Source organism: Hemibagrus wyckioides, linkage group LG29, assembly GCF_019097595.1.
Source record: "Hemibagrus wyckioides isolate EC202008001 linkage group LG29, SWU_Hwy_1.0, whole genome shotgun sequence".
Classification (NCBI taxonomy): Eukaryota; Metazoa; Chordata; class Actinopteri; order Siluriformes; family Bagridae; genus Hemibagrus; species Hemibagrus wyckioides.
The window spans coordinates 13,918,588-13,934,836 of NC_080738.1; the positions used below are offsets into that span (position 1 = coordinate 13,918,588).

The window sequence follows — 16,249 nt, forward strand, 5'->3', positions numbered from 1 at the left end:
TTCTCACCTAGAGTGGAACAGGAAACATAGTGTGCAGCTAATCTGGTGCTCGACATGGGTTGTCTTCTAGGAGATTCAAAATGGCACCTAAGTTCATCTAATATGCTCACTTCTGTAGTCTGAATGAAAGCTTCAGATAGATTCTACAGATTGGGGAAGGATCCAGAGATGGAAAAACAAAGCAGATCGGGAAATAAGATCAACTAAATATTTTCTGAAGGTAGCACAGAGACATAAACTGGAGCAGATCTACTGTCCTTCTCCCCAATCTTCCTGATCTATTAACCCTTTTTTTTTACCAGTACACTGGTGTTCCATACCACCGGCAGAATGGACATCAACTTATCAGACATTTCAATATTCATTATAAATCAGTATAAATTAATTAATAATATATATTCATCAGTCACAGGTTTGATATAAAATGAGTCCGGACTCAGGGTGAGACCTGTGTTTTTCCCTCTGTTGGATAACCTTTCACAGAATTTTATTGGATGAAGACAACACCTTTAAATTTTAGCTTATGAACAAACACTTCAGGCATCTCAGCGAGCAGAAATGGGTTTCATATCACCATTTACTTTGAAGATAGAAACATTGGTGTGGGGAAGAAATACCCGTGGTAGGTCCTGAGTGTCTACATTCGTATAAGCTTCATATAAACCACCACTGTAGAGTGTGACATGACGAAGACACTCAGTGCTGAACAGGAACACAACAAAACAGGAGCAAATAATAATAATAACCTATACACTATCATTCCATTAATTTACTACAAACCAAGGCCTGAAGGATGTCACTCGGACTCTAAAGTTCTCTTGGAGAACATGGATATGTTCCTCTATGAACACACAGCCACATTTAGTCCACAGTGACCTTTACATTAGACATAAATAAAACCCCTGCTCCACCGCCTCCTTTATGTGCATTTGAACATCCGAGTGCTTCCCACTCATGACGGAAGCTCCATCTTACGCCTGCCCTACCATATTGCGCTTATATTCCAGTCCATACCTATCCAGAATAGCTATGATCTCTTGTGAGAATCCTTCAGCATCTAAACACTTTGCTTCGTCAAAGTGCAAAAAAAAATAAAAACCAAAACGTTCACTCACAGACGCGGTGCAATAAATTCCCAGCACAAATGATATTTGTTCCTTTCTTTTTTTTATGTCCTTGCTTTTATCAGTGAAAATGCTAAAAGTTATAAATTCGCAGAACCTTATTTCACAAATGATCTCTGCTAAAACGTGTGTTTGGCATCATCTTTTCATTATATTCAGCAATAAAAATCTGATAGTCGTACGTTTGATAATGTGCCTTTAGCTACTGTTGCTATACAACTGTTATAATTTAAAGCTTGTACTTATCGGCTTAAACATAGAGGTAATAAAATTCCATCTTTTATCATCTACTCACATGAGGTTATGTTCAGAGAAATAGAACCTACAGGAACCTTAAAAAAGTTTTAAGCAATTAAGTAGTAAACATTCGGGAAAGGGTCCCCCCCCCCACATAAGATGTGTCTATTTTGTCTATTATGTGTCTTTTATTTCTTTCTATGTATAAAACCGTATTTCAATCCCTTTCTAGAAAAATGTTCTATCTACAATTCTGCTAAAATATAACAATTCTCCTAAAATAAGGTGTACTACATTACAGTATATAGCTGTAATGTAGTACACCTGTATATCTCACTTTCCAATGCAGCCCTGAAAGGTCACGTCGCTAGATTTGCACTCGGCTAATCCAAATGCCAAGTCCCTCTAGAATCGGAATTCACCCGGAATTGCCTTTTGTCTCCGATTTTTCTGTTTCATCCGAAGGAATTTATGTTTCCAAACCAGCCTCACCGGTTCAAATGCATTAACTTTGAATGATCTGTAGCTAGATCTAGAACTATTGCTATTTGTTTTCTCTTAAATGATTAGCCTCAAATCATCCGCAGATTTCAAAACTCATAGAGAACGGTTTATTTAGTGAACATGTGCTCTTTCACACATGACGTGTCATAGACAAGTGGAGGAAGTTCACGCCTTTGCCATAAAAAGAAGAAGAAGAAGAAGAAAAAGTCCACGCCAAAAAAGAAACACTTCAGATAACTTGTGAGATCTGTGACGATGCAAATGAGGGCAGAATTTTTAAGAGCGCTCTCTCATACTCTTTCACACATTCTCCAGCTCCTTATTAATGATTATGCAGCTAACCTCGAGGGACTAAAACAAGCAAGCACACTTTGCTGGGCATTCGGTTGCAACTATCCTCTCGCTGATGTCATTAAGTCTTAATTTGTCACTTGCCGTTTGTTCACAGCTTTCACTAATTGAGTCATTATTTTATTTGCCACTCAGATGCTAATGTGCAAAAGTTCATGTACCCTTCCTTCGAAATTTGGGTTTTTTTTTTTTAGAGCAATAATTTGTATATTCAGATAGTAATGATGAAACGATTAACCTTTAAAAGCACATCTCAGGTCAGTAATGACACATGACCTCATTTCCTCCCTTTATCTACTCAGTTCACTATTTTTATTTATTTTATTTTATTTTATTTGCATAATTTGTCAGTACCGGAACAGTGAATTTGTTTTCTTTCTTCAATATAAACGTTTGTAAGCAGCACACAAAGAATGTAGTTGTACAGAATTCTGTTATTTTTACATTTTATATCAAGTTTTTAATTAAATTATTATTAACATATTATTAATATGTAATATAGTTAGTACAGTTATGTCGACATGCTTTAATTGCACGACAGTCTGCGTTACAAAATTTACGAAAAATATCGCGGTATAACAAAAATCTTAATTGGTTTGTTAGCAAAAAATTTCTTTAAGTATAAAAATTGATCCTATACTCTGTAGTATGAAATTTTAACACGCTTGTTGTGTCTTTAATATTTCTTTACTTTATTATTAAAGTTTATAGACAAATTCATCTTAAATACAAGGGCTGGTTTGCTAAACAGCTAAATATACACTATATGGGCAAAAGTTTGTGCACCCCTGACCATCACACCTATATGTGGGCCTTCAGATTGATGGCACATAGACTGAAGCACACAATTGTGATAAAAAAAAAATTTCCCTTTCTTTGGAACTAGTAGGCTCAAGCATGACAAAAAAAAGCCCCTGTGCACAAAGCCCAGCTTCATGAAGACATGGTGTGGAGGTTAAGGTTGGAGTGGAAGACTCTGACTCTGACTTAACCCCACTGAACACCTTCAGTATGAACTGGAACACCAACTAATCCACAGACCTCCTCACCTGATCTTGGTAATGCTCTAGTGGCTGAATTAACACTAATCCCCACAACAAAATCTAATGTAAAGTCTTACCAGAGGGAGGGAGGGAGGGAGGGTAGGGAGGTAGGTACTTTATTGATCCTGAAGGAAATTCCAGATATCCAGCAGCAATAGAGACAGTAACACAAAGACAGGCTGTAAATTGCACACTGTATATCTTACATATAGTCAGTATACACAGGGTAATGTGACAACTGACTAGAATTAACTGGTGCAACGTTAAGAACGAAAACTACAAGATATATAAGAAGCAAATAAACACAGCATATAAATCACAATTTATAAAAGGGGAGGAGTATAACGAATAAGAGAAATGTCAGGTTTTGGGGATTTAAGGCAAATCCATCCCATAAATTTCAACTTGATTGCTCACAGCAAACTGCTTAAGAGATTTTATACAGCCTCAAAAGGTACATTGGAATAAATGAACTAAAGCACGATAGGGAGATTATTAAGTTTCGAGCTTGCTAATAAATATAATGGCTGAGTCAATTGTTTTTGCTGTTTCTTTTTAATAACAAAAGCCATTAAGTTATAGACGATAAACTATAAAATACAAGGTATCTCAGAAAAAAAAAATACAAAAGGGAGTGCAAATTTTTACCCCCTGACTGTGCGTCTGAAATGACTTCACACTGTAAAACAAGACACGGGCAATTTCTAGTATATTTCTGTTTGTCCTCCATTGTGAGATTTAATCCGAATTTTTATGGAAGAGTTTACATCCTGATGTTTAGGCGGTAATAATGCAGTAAATATTTTTCTCAGTCCTGTCATGGTGTCCATGGTAACCAAGAGGTGGAGGCTCCCGACTCTTATTTTATATTCCGAGTGTAGTCTGATTGACGAGCAGTGATACCACCTCAAAACCAGCTCTCTCGACCTCTTTCACAGTCACGTCACCGATGGCCGGGTTTCGTTAGACAGCCTGAGCAAAGAGCATTTTTGAGAACGTCGATTTAAAATTCAACAACCTTTTCCGGTGATGCAATTACTATTAGAAGCTCGTAAGAATTAAGTCGAGGCTGTACAACAGCGATGAACGACTTGGGCGTTGGAGGGTTTGAAGTTGTGAAACGCGAAAATGTTCATGCAAGCCTCCAAGAGTGGATTTGGACTGATGCAAAAATGTAAGATGCTGCAGAATCAAACAAAAAAAAAAATAAATAAAAGACGGGTAATCGAGGAGATGGCGACACCTAGTGGTAACAGCGATGATTATTCATAGGAAAAGTGGTACTGTTTAAATAGTTGGATTTAAACAGTACAAGAGGTTTGCCATGATAACCAGACCAACTAACACCAAGCTAGCTCCTAGCTCCGCCCTCCTTGTCGATCACCTCGATAACTTCTACCTCAAGCAAATGTATGCCTTTTACATTCCATGTGATTATTTCTCAGCTGACAATTTTCATAGTGTTCGAGAATATTGAAACAAAACAAAAAAATGTCCTGGAACAAGACAGCAATCCAAAAATATAAAGCAAGTGAATCTGTCTATATGTACTGAAAAACCTGGTTTGAATAAAAAAAGAAGATAATTGACATGTGCAAAGGGTGCCGAAATTTTTGAAACCTGCTTTGAAGAACTATTGCACAGTCAATTTTGTTAAGTATTGGGTTATGAGGCCACACACACACACACACACACACACACACCTGTATACCAGTACATCCATCTTCTCCGGCGTTACTGTCCGTGCTCCTGCTGGACCCGCTACTGCTGCAGGGAAAGCGTCAAATATGTTGAGACCCGAGCCTCATTTTCACTGCTTTAATCCATCAAACTCTAAGGACACATTGGTGCAGATTTAATATCCTTAATCTAATAAACCTTCATTTCATTGCAGTGATCAAATATGCATGAAAGATGCATTCCGAGAAGGAACTTAACGATGAGCTAGGAGCCAAAACACTAAATAATTAATAACTAATATCATGAACATATTAACGAGTATATGGTACGACAGACGTGTACCGAATTACTGACTTTTACAATCTTTGACTTTGAGACCAGAGGCGTCCTCACAGACGACGATTAAACAAATATTTTAACGTAGTGTGCTGTTGATTCACTGCTGCAATATTTTTTTTTAACACAATAATCATTTTTAAAGCTCCAGCTCTTGTTCCTCTGAGGTTTGCTCGAGTTGGATGGAATGGAAATGGCGTGGAATTGGTTCTAGATCAGCAGAAATCTGTCTGTATTCAGTTAGATACAGAACCATGGACAGGAAGTTAAGACTTGCTCACAGGATCTTTCACCAAACTTGAAATCGAAATTCAATGAAGATCGATTATGAAGCTTTGCTGTCATAATCTCTGGACTGAAAAAAAAAAAAAAACCTGTGGTCTGATTTAAAGCAGACATGAGCAAACTTTACAATGTAAGGAAACTTCAGAGTCGTGGGGCTTTTAATGGGGAGGGCACCAAAACTTTTGAAACCTGCTTTGAAGAAATATTGCACAGTCAATAATTCATCCTTTTGTTAAGTGTAGGGTTATTAGGCCACACAGAGAGAGAGAGAGAGAGAGAGAGAGAGAGAGAGAGAGAGAGAGAGAGAGAGAGAGAGAGCCAGGGCAAAGGAGCGAAAATCTATAAAACCCTCCATTTAAAAGGGAAATAAGGGAGTGTTAGGGTGAGGAAATCCTGACACGGCCAAACTTTCCAGCGCGAACACAATACCCACAAAAATCTATTAAAATCCCACTGAAGCACTCAAGCCTCTCCACCATTAATTAGAACACATTATATAAAACGAATAAAAAACCCATTTGGATTAATTATATACCTCAGTTAATACTGTCCATTCAAGCATTTCTTTTCTTTTTCTTTTTTTTTTTTTAAAGTTGTGTTAAATTTTATTTGGTCTCATTTACTCTTTTTTTTTCTTTTTTCTTTTTTTTTTTTTTTTAAAGTTCCACAGGTTAAAACATTACAACAAGAGGAAAACATCTGAGCACATTTGTAGATACATAAAAACATAAAAAGACTCTCTGACACACAAAAGTTGTAGATGATTAGGCCCAGCCCAGTATGTCATTTCGCAAAATCACAAAATAAGGCAATGTCACCAAGCCCACTGGAAGTCGAAAGTGTCCATAACAGGAAGTGAAGGACAACATGAGATCTTTATTCAGGCGGCAGAGAATGGGGGCATCATCATCATCATGAAGTCTGGTATTAAAAAGAAGGAATTAAAAAGAAACGACGAGCAAGAACGTCCGAGAGACCTCATTGTCCAAGGTTTTGTTCTGTTATGATTTTTCTTCCGGGTTCAATGGAATGGAGAAAAATGTAAAAAAGTCACAGAATTCGTCGTCATCCAAAAAAAAAAGTCTGTCATTGACTACGGACGATCGTTAAGTTTTGTAGAATAGATTGATTTGTCCCTTTGCAGCACCCATACATCTCCATCACACACTCCAGTGACGTAAAATACAACACACAAAGCATCCTGATGAGGACTCTGTCTCTGGCCCATTAAAAATATCTTTAATCCAGTGTCTAAAAGGCCGTAATAAATATATTCATCTCTCTTTTATTAAAAAAAAAAAAAATCTCTGACAAGGGAGTTATGCACAGTACTAGATTCTCTGTCGAAGCTGATTGTGCTTAGCACAAAATTAGCCGATTTTAGTGAGGAAGCAGCCTAATGGAACAGCATTAGCATGGCACATAAGCAAAAAAAAAAAAGAAGAAATCAAAACGAAACGATGTTATCTTCCATGCTACGTTTAAAACTGCGACCTCGATAGCTTAGAAGCAGGTTACAACTTTTCTTTGGCACAAGTAATGATGCTAGTACATGATAACAGTGTCTTCTGAACAACAAACATATCACAGATTTAATCCACCGCTGACAAGTCGAGAGAGGGGGTGGGAAAACTTGATGATGAAACAGCAGTTCAAAAAAAAGAAAAAGAGGACAAGGTAGCACTGATAAATGAGAACCTGCTAATGATGGCTGGTATGACGGTTATGATGAATGGCCGCTGGGCTTTCGGGTGTGAGCGCAGCTGTTCGGTGTGACCTAGAGATCCTGACTAGCATTGGAGAGCAGCCATTTCAACAACAGATTCCCCAAGCCCGGGTTTGATCAACGTGAGAATTAAATATTACCTCTAAAACGAGCCCAGCAGATGGTGACTTTGGAAAAATGCTTCGCAAAACACTAAAAGGCAATTCAGGCTAACGTTTTAGAGACCACGGAAATAATAATAACAGCTAAAGGATTTTCAGGGACAGGATACTGCAGGATGATTTGTAGACTGTTTTTTTAGTATTTTTGTTATGTCTGAAGTGTGGAAAATAAAGGTAGGGGCCTGAGAAAACTATCTACAGGATTTCCTGAAGTAAAAAATTTGTTTCTATTTAGCGTGTATCACTGCAGGAAGTAAACTGTGGTTTCGCCCCTAAAGTGAGAAGCGAAGAAAACAACATTGTTAAACAGATCATTCTGACTACTATTGTTTGGGTCACTAGCTATGAAAAAACTTGATCATTGACTGTGTGAGGAAATCATAATCAGCTAGCAAAGCTGTAGACTGCGTTCGTTAGCCTGGCTCCTGTTTACAGCATGATATTTACCAAGCTAAGTATAAAACGTCAATAAAAACATTTTGTCATTGAGGTCCAATCTGGTATAGGAAGAAAAAAATATATATATTTGTAATTTTTCATCCATTTTTTTTTAGCCACATTGAAACCTGACAGGATATATCTATCTATCTATCTATCTATCTATCTATCTATCTATCTATCTATCTATCTATCTATCTATATATATATGTATGTATATATATATATATATATATATATATATATATATATATATACTCATATATAGCTTCATTAAGGAAAAAAAAATTTTTTAAAAAGGTCATTTTCAACCAAAACGGGACAAATTAGATTCGTTTGGAAACTTAAAACCATGTATTTTAACCTCTGCTCATCAGTCTGTCATGCTAACTTCGCTTGCTCTTGCTCTAGCTAGCTACAATTAGCATCTACAACAGTTACATTGTCAATTACACTTTTAAACACCGCTAGTGAAGAATTTTCATGATAGTTTCGACCCCGTCTCTACATCGAGGCAGTGATTAGCAATCTTAAGAGTGCAGGGCCTGAGCTAGCATAATGGTTAAGCGGGCCTGAGCTGAAAACGAGACATTTCAGAAATAATCGGTTTTCTACAAGAGTTAAGGTTGATGAAATATCAGGCAGGAATTTTTTAAAAAAGAAGAAAAAGAAGAAGAAGAGGATATAGAATCCTGGTTTAAATGTTCAGAGCACCATAAGGGATTAAGTCAGGATTCCGAGAGTTCAGATTTACAAATTTACAGATTTTCAAAATATCTTTGGTAGAGAAAAGGCCACAGTATTATCCTTCAAAGAGATAAAGTAAAAAAAAAAAAGAAAGATGTTTTTGATAGAAACATTTAGAGGGCATAATGTCATCGATCTCATGGAGAAAGAAAGGAAAAAGTGTTCAAACACAGTGCTGTTGAATTCTCGGTTTCTGACTGGTCAGAAGATCATTTTATATCAGAAGCTCAAGGGACAGCAGCCACAGCAACTATTTTTTAAAACTCTTTAGGAAGCTTTGTAAGCATTTTTCAGGAGAAGTCTCCAATGTCAGCTCTTTGTTTTATCAGTCAGAGGGAAAAGCTTTTACGTTTTTTTTTTTTTTTTTTTTTTTTTGACAAAAACATCAAGGTGAGAACAGTAACATATCTAGTGTCCAGTCTTTGCTCATTTTGTTGCACACTGGAGCTAGGAAGGGTACTGTAGCTAACTGTTTCAGTTGGCTATGGACCAGTACTAGACTTGCTTTAGTAAATTAGTACACAGTATATAGTACAAAATTGCTAGCATGAATAGGAATCACCTATTTTTCATTATTTGGTATCCGTCTACCCTGCTAGGCTCCGCCTCTTAAAGTATTTCCCTGATTTCTAAGTTTAAAAAATCTATTACTGACCAAATGAATGTCATTTAAAGCAAATATAATGTATTTATGGTAGTATTTCGGGGTGAGCCAGAGATCCGTTACGTTTTATTTACATCAGCCTCATAGCTCCATAGCAGTACTAAAGAAGCATGCAAGCTTAGGTTTCCACCAAGGATGGAAGAAAAAGTCAGAAGTAATCACTTTTTTTTTTAGTATTGTGAACACTTTTCATCTCTCCGAGAGTATGTAGCCTTTGACGGCAAGCAGCCGTGTCAGTAAGTTAACGCTGACGGTGTGGGACTTGTGTGTGCCTGTACGGATACAATTTCTGAGCAGTGAATGCACTTTCTGTACACAGCAGTCGAAGACTCCAGAGATCCTTTGTCATTCCGAATAGATTTACTTCCAGACTCTGGATGAAGGCTTTGCTTGGATTGAAGCAGGGTCTCTTGTAGCACTGCTGATTCTATGGTGTCTTGGCGATTAAATGATCAATCTAGGTAAGGTGTAAATGAATAGAAATGTTTGTAATATCCCTGATATGTGGGAAATACACATATACAAATAGTTTGAAGAGCAAGTCAAACCCTGTCATGCTGGGCTCGAAGAATTGTTTTAGTACAGTACATGCACGTTATACACATAAGGGAGGTAGATAGCCTGCCTTATTCATTGCTACACAGTTTTCTCAGTAGTTTAATTAAAATAAAAAAGATTTAGGGCACCGTCTCATCATCATCGCCATTGTGGTTCGAATTAAGAGACGCAAGCCTGGTCAAGGTAACTAAGCTTTCTGTGATATTCTGTGCCGTCTTAATCAAACGTAAACCACTTAGCGGTTTAATCGCAATGAAAACCATGCTTCAGTGGCATGTCCTGTAACTCGAGCCACGCCGGATGAAATCTATTAGCCACAGATTTCTGGTTCAATTAGTGGACCATGCCTTTGCTTTGAATATTTTGTCTAAAGTGCTGATGAGCTGTAACAATCCCTCAAGCACTACTACTAGCGCATGAAAATTGGGCCCTCAAGACTGTACAGAGTTCAATATCTGTTGCTCAGAAAATTAAAAGTGAAGTTTTCTAAAGGGTGACGGATCCATTTCGAGAGAATAATCTTAGTATGCTAATGTAGATTTTGCTAAGGGCAGAAGTGAAAAGTTGATAGTGATACTGCACGCTGGCCTGAGCTTTTTTTTTAATTCTTTGGTATGTGTATGGAATGATCAGCAAGTTCTCCTCTACAGATTGGAATGGTCGCTCTATGAAAAATATGAATTTAGATCCAGGCAACATCGCATACTGAAATCAAACAGCTTGACTGTTTATACAGACTGGACTCCGTGTGACGACGAGAAGCAGAAATAAAAACGCCTTGTTGAACTCAAGACAGACATATCAGAATCGAATCATCTAAAAATGCTAACACAGCACATGACAAAACCAAAAGTTGATATTTGAATTAGACCTATATTCGAAATATAGCTCTTACTTTAACTACTCCCCAAACATCGCCCTGGTTGAGACAACCAAGAGATAAAGGCACTTAAAGTAATGCAATGCATATTAAATAAGTCACAATGCTAATAATGTCAGACGGAAAATGATCCGGGTTCTGGAAGAATCCTCAATCTGGAATGGTGATCGATGCTAATTTGAAGAAAATGAGCCGCATCATAAAACTGAAAATATCATTAGCCTCGTTTTTTCTATGAAGGTAAAAATTTGTTGCAATCCAACACTTAGGTAGTCTGAAGCTTTTCAAAGGAACACAAAAAACTCCAAGGCACCCAAAACTGGGAGCAATTACTCCTGTGCTGTTTGAATGTGAACTGGTAAATGTGTGGCTTCTGGTAGAAGCTCAGAATACGTCGTCTCTTTGTTTCGTGGGCGACTTGAAGGGACTAAGCCCCAGAGTCTTTCTGGGGAAAACTTTCTCTTTGGCAACACCTATGGGCTTGTTGACCCCTGCCCAACCCAGGTCTAGGAACGGGGCGTCAGCAGGGTTCAGTGGGGCGACCCTGAGAGAGAGGTTGGGACTCCCGTTGGTGGAACATGGTGCGGAGCGAGAAACAGGAAAAGGGGCAGAGAATGGATCAAATGGTGAAGGAAGATCAGCGTTTATAGATGGGTCAGCTTTCAGACTGAAGGGATCACAGTCAGGGGAAGGGAAGGGGTCACAATTCGTGAAGGGGTTGGTAGGTGAGGGTCTGTACCCCAGTCTTGGACTCGTGGGGCTGCTAGTTGAAATGGCATGCCGTGAGCTGCATTTCTCCATCCCACCAGCTGAAATGAAGCTCCAGGGGTCTATCCGGGGTCGGTTAGGGGACGGACGAGGTCGCGGTATGATGTTTACCTCCAGGCGCCGTGTTTTAGGGCTCCAAAGACGAGGATCGGGGTAAAGAGCGAACGGGACCGGGGATTTCTCATCTGCTTCCATAGTATCTTGACACAATGGTAGATCCAACACTGAGGAAAAGGAAAGAAAACGGATTTAAATACTAGGTAAAGTCGAGCAATAATAACATCTTAAAAGTAGAATCTTACCTAGTTGTGATGAAAGTCCCTGACTAGATCTTCTCCTTCTGTCACCAATCTGGTTCATACTCTCACTCTCGGTCTCTCCATTGGCGATCCACTCAGCAGAGCTATGCTGGACAGTCTTTTGGTTTGACCTGTCCCTCTCTCTGGGGTTAGGAGGAGGTGGGGTCAAAGGTAATGGCTTATTCTCAACAAGAAGCGCTTGGGGCAGAGAATCTGTACTAAATGTGATAAGGTCCCCAACCAAGATGGGATCCGTGGGTAAGTCCAACACAACCAGCGGAGGCTGTTCTCGGGCTAACTCCAGAGCAGGAACATTAGTTCTATGGGATGTTCGTGGAGGGGGTGTTGGTGGGTGCTGGGGTTCCAGATGGCGTCCCAGAGCCACGGAGGCGAGAAGAGCAGCGCCACTGAGCAAGGCACGGTGAGTGATTTTAGTATGAGGTGGAACACTGGAGCGACAGTCTAGGTTCGGAGAACTACGAGGAGACAAATATCCCTCTTCACTCCCGGAGTCCTCCTCTGGAAGAACTGTCCATGAAGGTTCCTTGACCGAGTTAGAGCCTAGAACAAGAAGACAAAAATGTGAGGGAAATATCAAGCAAGAAATCCAGGAACCTTCCAAATCAAATCGATGTGTAAAGCTCATTCTTTCATGTTGTGTACCATTTTGGCTTGGTTCAGGTGTGGTGGGTCGGTACTCCTCAAAGTCGTCTTTGGAGTCTCCGTTCTCGTTGCTGTCCAAAGCCAAGAGCCGAGCTCTCATAGACAGTCTAAGAGACACATGGACAGATATCAGTGGCCCGAACCAAACAGTCAAAGGTCAGATAGATCAAAAGTAATCAGGAGTGGTGAAATAGAGTATGCTAGAAAACTTGAAATAGTTGGAGTTGGAGTCTATGTGAATGTATCTTCACTCACAGGTGTTTCATTAAATGAATGAAAACTTTTCTAACATTTTAATCAGCCTAAATATTATAGCAACCGAGTCATCCATCTTTACTAACAAGCTCCAAAGTCTGCAACCCTCTTTGGTATACTCCGGTTCATTTAATCGAATGTGTTTCATTAGGACGTCTAATGACCTAAAACAATCAGATACTTTGACTGTAAGTCTTAATTAAGGTGTTAAACATTTAACAGAAGCATTTAAGAGTTAAGTGGCTGAAGAAAACATCAGAAGACTTACAAGAGGAAGAGTTTTACCTTTGCAAAGAGAGGCGAAGTGTTTAGATACTTGATACTACTAATAATGCATATAAAACAGGAATTAGGAAGGAATAACGTTTTTGAACAATCTCTATAGGATTTGTTTATGTATTGTCACAAGAATAACTCCACTTGTACTACATACAGCCTGTGTGAATAAAATCATATTGTTTTGACCTTTAATTAGGGAAATGGTGGCGAAGGGAGCTACTGCTGGGCCCTTGAGTAAGGCCCTTAACTCTCAATTGCTTAGATGTATAAAGTCACTCTGGATAAGGGCATCTACCAAATATGGTAAATGTAATGAAAATGAATGATTGATATTACTGTGTTCCTTGTACCTCAAAATCCTAGGAGGTCCTAGTTTTTTGTGGGAATGTGGATACTTAAGATGTGGTTAAGATGTTGTACTAGTGTCACGGAAGGTTGCGAGTTTGAATCCCAGGTCCAACAAGCTGCTAACGCTGGGCCCTAGGCCCTTAAGCCTCAATTGCTCAGATGTATAAATGAGATAAATGTAAGTTGCCCATCTACCAAATACAGTAAATGTAATGTGAATGGATGCTCGATATTACTATGTGCCTTGTAGCTTAAAATCCTAGGAGGTCCTAGGCTTTTTTTTGTGGATTAGTGGATAAGGTTAGTGGCTAAGATGTTGGAATAGTGATCTGAAGGTTGTGAGTTCCAATCCCAGGTCCACCAAGCTGCTTAGTTCTATAAAATGTAAATCACTGGATGAGGGCAAATGCCATAAATGTACGTTTTTGCTTTTTGCACTCCATACGGCGGCAAGACGTAGGATTTATCCCAGCTAGGAACATGCTTAAAACCTAAAGCAAAACCTGAAGCTTCTCCAACAGGTCCATTGTGACTTTATTGTTCTGCGTTTTAAGCATGTGTTACAGTCAGTCAGAGTAAGCACTTTATACTGAAGAACTACTTTGAAGATTATAATGAAATCTTTTCTTTCTCTAACACTGTCACTTCTGATGAGAGGTACATTACCTGGAGTTATTTCTACTGCTCTTTTTTTCTAGGAGGTGATTTACACCATCATCTTTCCACACACATGCATAGCAAAGGCTTTTAAATAACTAACGCGGATTACGCACGGATTTATATTGTAGGTGTACATCATCTGGCTGCGTGGGAAAGGTTTATAGAGTCCAAAAACACTGGCACTCTTGATGAATTTGACCAAATATATAGCATGAATAATGCATAACAAAATGCATTAGGGGAAAGATGAGCAGTAGATGTTTTAGATGTTTAAAGGGAAAAAAATGTTAAATAATTGTATGTGGTGTATATTTTATAGAATAATTTTTTTTCCATTATGTTTAAGGATGGCAATGTTTTAAGAGTCAGGTTTTGACTAAGGCTGTCACTCTGCCTTTCTTTCATTATATGTGTGTGTGTGTGTGTGTGTGGAAAAGCAAGTACCCGCTCTCCTGCGGACTCAGGCGCTGCACTTTGGGGCTCTTGGGGCTTTTAGGGCTTTGAGGACTCCAATGAGGAGCAAGCTTCCTCTCACCGTTAGCCTTCAGAGGAAGAGATTCCAGCGGCCACACCGAGCTCCACTTACTTTCACTGGGGCTCACTGCATGAGCGACAAGCAGAGAACGGTTTTACATTCAAAAAACATACACTTTCAGTGTGTGTGTGATGAAATGGAGGAACCATCTACATAAACTCATGATGCTGGATAACTTGATTCCATGTGATCACAGATCAATTACCGTTGCTAAAAATATTTAAAATATGCTTATGATGTTGCTATACAGAAATAACACAAAACGTAGCTTGCTTCTTTTCCTTGTATATGTTTTCGCTATGAAGGAATCACTCACGTTGGATGGCACGGAAACGTGGACCGATGGAAGGAGAACCCAAATCGGGAGAATTTCGTCTTTTCTCCAGACCAGGAGAAGCCTGCACGGTGATTTTGTGGATGAAATCTGATGAACAAAACACATTCGATGTTACTATGTACACCAGGAGATGGCATTGCTTCATAAATGGATAGAATGTACAAGGCAAACTGCTGTGGTGTATGAGAAATTTAAGGCTTCTAAAATGTACTTCTAAGTATTAAATGAAGTTGTGCACGGGGCTTGAAATCACAAGAAAAACCATAATGTGACTAAAAGGTCAAGATTTGAATCTGAATATTGCAACAGAACTTCTTTCATTTTTAATCTAAACCTACCTTAAGTAAATAAAGTGAAGCAGCAAGTCATGAGAACAGAAAGAGTCCCCTTTTCTCAGTATGTCTTAGTAATAGCATACCACTTCCTGTTCCGTTGCAGTTCAATGTAGCAATTGTCACATAGCAATAAACAAATAGTATTGGTATGTGTGTGTGCGCGCGTGTGTGTGCGTGTGTGCATATGTGTGCATATGTGTGCACACATGTGCATGGTTTCCTATCTCTTATCTAGTGATATCTACCTTGTGGCATACTGATCTTCTCCCCATTTTTTAATTTCAGCTTGTGCTTCTTGAAGGTTCCTTTGCGCTTCTTGACCTTGGGTTTCTCCTGGTTTTGGTTTACGTGGAGAATGAGGAGTGAGAGCTCCCTCTCAAACACATCCTGCTCCCATTGGGCCAGCTGCTGCTCTCGCAGACGCAGAAACTCCTCGTGAGATTTCTGCTCCAGAGCGGCACGCTTCAGCTCCTCTTCACGACATCGCAGCTCCTGCGCACAAACACATAAGCACGTTACACTTCACTTCTCCATTGTTATATCAGATCCTCAAAGAGCTTAAGAGAATATTTAGTATTCTGGTTAATTGTTTCATACACTGTTCGTATCTTATGTGCAGCGTACGATACACACACCTTTTCTTTAGCACGCAGCTCGTCGAACATGCCCTGGATCTCCAGTCTCCAGTCGTCCTGCAGGGAGTGGAAGGAGTCCTGAGGCATCTCTTCCATCACCTGCTGCTCCAGAGCACACAGCTGAGACAAAATGGAGGCAAAGCTGGGTCTGTGGTGGGGGTCCTGATCCCAACATGCTGACACACACACACACACACACACACACAATGTATTATGATGAACAAGTACACAGATACGTACATAAATCATGCATGAACAAATGGATACATAGATGGATGGATGAGATAAATGGATATATGAATAGATCATGATTAATGGGTGTGTTCCACTGCTGGGTGGATATTTAGGTAGATGGATGAATGGATAGTTGGATAAAAGAATTGATGGATGGATGGATGATT

General features: G+C 39.1%; 1 protein-coding gene across 1 annotated transcript in view; it reads right to left on the reverse strand.

Annotated features, from left to right (window-relative positions):
• Positions 1-8,109: 8,109 nt before the first annotated feature.
• LOC131349045 (mitogen-activated protein kinase kinase kinase 11) overlaps positions 8,110-16,249 on the reverse strand; it is a 31,001-nt gene continuing 22,861 nt past the window's right edge. The window contains exons 4-10 of the mRNA XM_058384366.1: positions 15,849-16,024; positions 15,459-15,705; positions 14,858-14,965; positions 14,451-14,607; positions 12,465-12,571; positions 11,805-12,362; positions 8,110-11,726 (exon numbers count right to left, since the gene is read on the reverse strand). Of these exons, the coding sequence (XP_058240349.1) occupies positions 11,119-11,726; positions 11,805-12,362; positions 12,465-12,571; positions 14,451-14,607; positions 14,858-14,965; positions 15,459-15,705; positions 15,849-16,024 (1,961 nt within the window). The 3' untranslated portion in view covers positions 8,110-11,118. The remainder of the gene's footprint in view (positions 11,727-11,804; positions 12,363-12,464; positions 12,572-14,450; positions 14,608-14,857; positions 14,966-15,458; positions 15,706-15,848; positions 16,025-16,249) is intronic.